Consider the following 6,920-nt stretch of genomic DNA (forward strand, 5'->3'; position numbering starts at 1 on the left):
TACTGAGCTATAGCTGATCCCTGGTATAGTCAGAGCATTTACACCTGACACATACTTTTGTATATACCTGCTTAGTAGGGCTTTCGGGGGGGGCCTAAGCGGTGTTCTTTTTTTATACAAAGTCAGCTTATTGCCCCCACAATCCGGGTACTCATTTTACCTACCTGGGAAGGATGGAAGGCTGAATCAACCTTGAGCCTGGTGAGATTTGAACTCGCAGTAATTGCAGGCAGCTGGCAGCTAAGTGCTACTTAACAGCACTTTAGTCTGCTGCACCACCAAGGCTCTGTCACGCCACAATGGGGGAGGCTGCCGGCTTCAAAAATGTTTTTATAGAGACAAGTTAAAGGATTATAAACAATGGTGATATCCAAGTTATTATTTTGTTTTGAGCCATCTGATAGACTCTAATTATTTCACAACCCAGAAAATTGACATTTCTTGATGTGTCAATGAGTGAACCATCATTAGAAGAAAAGTAAAGAAGTCAACACTCCCCAAATCAGATTCTCCAGGATAGACCTTCACACTTCCTCCTTTTTATAACTTTAAAAACGGGACAACCTTTCGAAGATCACTGGCGAGGGAGGCTTATTTCTTTGCCGGTTCTGTATTGAGATTGTTTCTATGGCCACCCATTGCACAAATGGATTAACGCAGGCATTCCTCGAGTTATGATCACAATGGAGTCAAAAATTTATGTTGCTAAGTGAGACATTGTTAAGTGAGTTTGGCCTCATCTTATGACTTTTCTTGCTGCATTTGTTAAGTGAATCCCTGCAGTTGGTAAATTAGGAACATGGTTGTTCTGAATCTGGCTTCCCCTTGATTTAGCTTGGCAGAAGGTTGCAAAAGGGCAAAGAAGGAAGGAAGGAGGGAGGGAGGAGATACATGGGGAAGAAAGAAAGGAAGAAAGAGCCTTGGTACTACAGGGGTTTAAGGCACCCTGTTATTAAGCTTATTAAGACCAGCTGCCTGCAATTACTGCAGGTTCGAATCTCGCCAAGGCTCAAGGTTGACTCTGCCTTCCATCCTTTCTAAGGTAGGTGAAATGAGGACCCAGTTTGTGGGGGCAATAAGCTGACTTTGTATAAATATACAAAAGGATGAAGGCTATTGCTGAGCACATTGTAAGCCGCCCTGAGTCTTCGGAGAAGGGCGGCATATAAATCAAATTAAAAAAAAAAAAAAGAAGAAGGAGGGAGGGAGGAAGGGAAGGAAGGAGATATATGGAGAAGGAAGGAAGTAGTGAGAGAGGAAGGGAAGGAGATATATAGGGAAGGAAGGAGGGAGGGACGAGGGAAGGAAGGAGATATATGGGGAAGGAAAGGGAAAGGAAGGAGGGAAGGAAGGAAGGAGATATATGGGGAAAGAAGGAAGGAAGGGATGGGGAAGGAGGGAGGAGGGAAGGGAGGGAGGGAGGGAGGAGGGAGGGAAGGAGATATATGGGGATGGAAGGAGAGAGGGACAAGGGAAGGAAAGCGATATATGGGGAAGGAAGGAAGGAAGTAGTGAGAGAGGAAGGGAAGGAGATATATAGGGAAGAAGGAGGGAGGGACGAGGGAAGGAAGGCGATATATGGGGAAGGAAGGGGAAAGAAAGGAGAGAAGGAAGGAGATATATGGGGAAAGAAGGAAGGGATGGGGAGGGAGGGAGGAGGGAAGGGAGGGAGGGAGGGAGGAGGGAGGGAAGGAGATATATGGGGAAGGAAGGAGAGAGGGACAAGGGAAAGAAAGCGATATATGGGGAAGGAAGGGGAAAGGAAGGAGGGAGGGAAGGAGATATATGGGGAAGGAAGGAAGAAAGGAGTGAGGGAGGAAGGGAAGGAAAAAGATATATAGGGAAGGAAGGAGGGAGGGACGAGGGAAAGAAGGAGATATATGGGGAAAGAAGGAAGGAAGGGAAGGAAGGAAGGAAGGAAATTGTGAGAGATGTATTGTGACAATGGATTGCTAAACTGCATCTCTCCCCGGCCATCAACTGACCATAGCAAAACTCATTTCCTTTAAGTTTAAGATTTGTGGGCCTGAAATTGTGGGATGCTCCATCAATGGAGGTTTTCAAAAGTGGACTGAAGCTATCAGGTCTCCATGGAGATTTTCAAAGAAGAGATTGGAGAAACATTTGTCCAGAATAATGTAGGTTCCCCTTTTGAGCAGGGGGTTGGACTAGAAGACCTCCAGGGTCCCTTCCAACTCCCTAATTCTGTTAGTCTTTTAAACATAGGAAAGTAGGAAAAAGCCATGTATGAGTATATATATATATATTTATTTATTTATTTATTCATTTATTTATTGCTGGAGTATCTTTTTGAGGAATGATTGGATGGACTGGAACATCATTTTTCTCTGCTGGTTTTCCTCGGATCGGAGGGTCCTTCCGAATCCCCTCTTAGAAGGGGATGGTGACCCCGATGACTCTCGGTTTCTTGAAGAATTCTTTGACATGTTTCTTCACGCTTTTCTTGAGCTTCTTGAGAAACTTCTTGAATCTCTTGACTCTCCTGGGCTGATCCTAGAGAGGAAGAGAAGGACTGGGGTCAGGGCTGGGTCCCCAATGGGTGGCCCCGGGGGTCCTGCAGCCCCTTCCTCTTTCTGCTTCCCCACTGCCCCGGGATCGGGCTTAGACTTCTGCAAAGGGTGCAGTTGTGGCATTTCTACACAACACAGTGTATGAGTCTGTTTTACACCCTTTGCAGATTAAGAAGGAGACTCTCCCCACTTCTGCCTGTGGGCAGAGTTTAATTCCTAATTTAAGAATTAAAAGCAGAAGACTCTACAGGTGCCCACCCCCAACTTACGATCAAAACCGAGCCCCAAATTTCTGCTGCTCCCTGAGACCTTTGTTGAGTGAATTTTACCCCATTTTACGACCTTTTTTACCTCCGTCATTAAGCGAATCACTGCAGTTGTTAAATGAGTCACCTGGTTGTGAAGTGAATCTGGGTTTCCCCATTGACTTGGCTCGTCAGAAGGTCGTAAAAAAGAATCACCTGACACTGGGACTCTGCAACCGTCATATCTGTGAATCAGTTGCCAATGTAACTCACGTGACCCTGGAGATCTGAAATGGTTGTTAAGTGTGAAAAAGGATCCTGAGTCCCTTTTTTTTAATGCCGTTGCAACTTCGAACGGTCACTAAACAAGCTTTTGTAAGTTGAGGACTAGCTGTAAAATGGACATAAGTCATTTTTTTTTCAGGGCTGTTGCAACTCTGGTCACTAAACAAAACTGTTGTTGGTCTAGGATGGCCACTAAGCAAAAAATCGCATCTCATTGTTGTAAATCCTCCCAACCATCATACCATCTTCTTACCTTCTCGTCTTCCTCCTTTTCTTCCTCCTCCACCTCCTTCTCCTCCTCTTTGTCCCCCTCCTCCTCTTCAGCCACCGGTTCACAGGTGAGAACGAGCACTGAGGGCGTCTCCCCAAAGAAATAGTAGCCCCTGCACTCCATGACCACCTGTGCAGGAGAAGACAGCAGGGTGAGAACGATGACAGCAGCCAGATTTCGTTACGCGGAGACGACAATCTCCTTTCCTACGGAGGAATTCGCCCCGACCGACCTCCAACCACCTCCTGCTACGACGACATTGGACAAATTAAGATGGTTCAGCCCCAAGGTCTCCCTAGGTACAGGTGGTCCTCGATGTACGACCAGAATCAACCCCAACATTTCTCATGGCTAAGCGAGACCCCACGGGTTCCGCCTCGTTTTACGACCGTGTTAAGCATATCCCTGCAGTTAGTCATTCAGTGAACCTGGCTTCGAGTTTGTCAGAAAGTGGCAAAAGGGGGGGACCCTGTGAACCCCAGGACTTTGCAACCGTCATAAATCTGAGTCAGCTGCCAAGCATCTGAATTTTGATCACGTGACCGTGGGGAGGCAGGGACGGTCGTAAGTACGGGTAGTCCTCAGCTTACGACCACAATTCAGCCCAAAATTACCAAGCGAGATGTTCGTTGAGAGAATTTTGCCCCATTTTACGATTTTCCTTGCCACCGTTGTTAAGTGAATTACTGCACTTGTTATGTTAACAACACGGACGTTAAGTGGCTTGTCTTGATTTTGCTCATCAGGTCAGAAAAGGGGATCACGGGACCCCGGGAAGCCGCAACCGTCATAAATACGAGTCAGTGGCCAAGCGGCTGAATTTTGATCAGTGACCGTGGGGATGCTGCGACGGTCGTTAAGTGTGAAAAACGGTCCTAAGTCCCTTTTTTCAGCACTGTCGTAACTTTGAACGGTCACTAAATGAAGTGTTGTAAGTCGAGGACTGCCTATACTTCAGGGGAATTGCTTCCAAGGCTGCTGATGGGTGAATCTCTTACGCCCTGACGGGTTCCAGAAACCAGGAAAAGAAATGCTGACGTTTTTATAAGTAGCTTCTTCTTTTAATGCTTGCACGCCTGCAGACCGAAATCTTGGCAAACTATGAGCAAGAATGTCAATTATTTAGAAGAGCCTTGGTGGCGCAGCAGACTAAAGTGCTGTTAAGTAGCACCAGCTGCCTGCAATTAGTGCGAGTTCAAATCACACCAGGCTCAAGGTTGACTCAGCCTTCCGTCCTTCCGAGGTAGGTAAAATGAGGACCCGGATTGTGGGGGCAATAAGGTGACTTTGTATTAAAAAATACACCGCTTGGGGGGGGGGGGCAAAATCCCTACTAAGCAGGTCTATGCAAAAGTATGAAGGCTGTTGCTTAACGCATTGTAAGCCTCCCTGAGTCTCCGGAGAAGGGCGGCATATAAAGCGAACCAATAAATAAATTTAAGGCAGCCTGTGAAAAACCTCTAAGGGAGCAGCCGACTTTGGCTTCTAAACTTTTCGGTCCCTTTTATAACTCTGGAATGTGTCTCCTCCCTCCCAGGAATGTGAAAGAGGTTGGACAGCCATTTGTCTGAACCGGTAGAGGGTTTCCAGCTCGGGCAGCGGGTTGGAGGAGGGGGAGGAGGAGGACAAGGAGAAAGGGAAGGGGAAGGAAAGGAATTCAGAGGAGGAGGAGGTGGGGGTTGAGCAGGGGGTGGGACTAGAGGACCTCCAAGGCCCCTTCCAACTCTCTTGTTCTGTCCTCTATCCCTCCTCTATCCAGGGGCTAAGAGTTGACTTGGAGAAACGAGAGGAAGGACGTCCCTCAAGACCAAAGTAGCAGGGAAGGAGAACTCCAGTTTCATCTCTGCCAGGAAGGTCCTACACAATCTCCATGGCCCTGTCTCCATCTAAAATACATTTCCAACCCAGCTTGGAAATCGGCCACTCACCCCGTCTTCTTCAAAGTCGCATTCTTTCAAGGAACGTTCTTCTTCAACCTGGCACTCCGTCTCCTTGATGGTGAAGTTCAGCTCTTGGTTGCTTTCAGAAAGAGGATCCTGAAAGAAGACACGGTCACCCAGGAGGTTAGTCTGGAGGCCACCTGACCTTCCTCCCACCTTCCCTTGGGATCATGCTGCTTGGGTCTTGATGGAGCCCCCAGAATACATCTACAGAGCAGAGTCCATGCAGGTCCCAGAAGTTCTGGATTCCATGCCCACCATCCTGACTGGTCCTAGTTGAAGGATCTTGAAGGTCTTCGTGGTGGAACTGATTCCCCCTTTTCACCTAGCTTCCCACGAGGGAAGTGCCTACTCTACAAAAAGTGTAAACAGGACAAATCAAGTCTAGTCTAGGGACAAAAAGGCCTAGAGGTGATGATAGCAGTTTTCCAATATTTGAGGGGCTGCCACAGAGAAGAGGGGGTGAAGCTATTCTCCAAAGCACCTGAAGGCAGGACAAGAAGCAATGGATGGAAACTAATCAGGGAGAGAAGCAACCTGGAACTAAGGAAAAGCTTCCTGACAGAACAATCTACCAGTGGGACAACTTGCCTCCAGAAGTTATGGGTGAGGTCTTCATGAAAAAGATTGGATAGCCTTTTGTCCAGAACAGGACAGGATCTCCTGCTTGAGTAGGGCGTTGGACTAGAAGACCTCCAAGGTCCCTTCCAGTTCTGTTATTCTAGGTTTCTAGGTTTCAAATCCATAAGGGACCCAAACTGAAGGGTAGGTAGACCAGAAATGAAGGCTCCTCGAGATCTCCATGCTGGGAGAACAGGCTCTTTTTCAGTTAGCCCTCAGGACAGCTTCCCACAAAGGATGGGTCCACCCTACTCTACTCTACTCAGGTCAGGATCAAGTCCTCGGTGGACCTGAACTGGAGAGTACGTACCCACTCAGGTTGAGGAACAGCTTCCAGGAGACGATACATGGAGTCTTCCCCAGATTTGCTGTTGTAGATGCTCACTGCAAGGTCCACAGCCTCATCATAGCTCAGAGGTTTGTGTTGTAGTGAGGAGGTCCCACCCGTTGCAAGAGCTCCAACCACCAGCAAGGTCTTCCAGAAGCAGCCTTCCATCCTTGTGTCTCCTGCTATGGAGCTCCACAGCTGATGTGGCTCCCGGGACCAGGAGGCCTCCTTATATCCCCTGATGGGCAGGTCATCTCCTTGTTGGGAGGCCACCAGGGGTTTCCCCTCACTGAGTTCTCCACGGTCCTTCCTGAAAAGGAGACGGGGGCACAGAGAAGCAGGGAGTAGAAATGTGTTCATCGTCCTAAATGTTCTTCTGGCAGGTTTCCAGGTCAGGTTTTCTCAATCTTGGCATTTCCCCAGCATCTCAGGCTGGGGAAGTTTGGGGAGGGGCGAGGAGTTGAGGTCAACCCATCTGAACGTGCCCTTTGAATGGCCAAGGAGGAGACGGAGGGGGAGAAGGGTCTCTTGCTTGAACGGGGTTGGACTGGAAGACCTCCAGGGTCCCTTCCAACTCAATTATTCTGATCAGGGGGGAGAGAGAGGGAGAAGGAGAAAGAGAAGGAGGAGAGAAAGGTTTCCTTGGTTACCCTCTGCAGAGTCTAAAGTCTGTAGAGACTTTCCCAAAATTTAAGATTT

The 6,920-nt window shown here is 48.1% G+C and overlaps 1 protein-coding gene across 1 annotated transcript; it reads right to left on the reverse strand.

Moving 5' to 3' along the window:
* Positions 1-2,261: 2,261 nt before the first annotated feature.
* LOC132709805 (cathelicidin-related peptide Oh-Cath-like) lies at positions 2,262-6,685 on the reverse strand. Its single transcript, XM_060684662.2, has 4 exons — positions 6,204-6,685; positions 5,261-5,368; positions 3,315-3,461; positions 2,262-2,514 (listed from the first exon to the last, which is right to left on the reverse strand). Exons 1-4 carry the CDS (start codon positions 6,579-6,581, stop codon positions 2,392-2,394), a joined length of 756 nt encoding a protein of 251 aa, XP_060540645.2. The 5' UTR covers positions 6,582-6,685; the 3' UTR covers positions 2,262-2,391.
* Between the last annotated feature and the right edge of the window lie 235 nt (positions 6,686-6,920).

Source organism: Pantherophis guttatus, chromosome 4, assembly GCF_059756535.1.
Source record: "Pantherophis guttatus breed Tessera chromosome 4, ASM5975653v1, whole genome shotgun sequence".
Lineage (NCBI taxonomy): Eukaryota > Metazoa > Chordata > Lepidosauria > Squamata > Colubridae > Pantherophis > Pantherophis guttatus.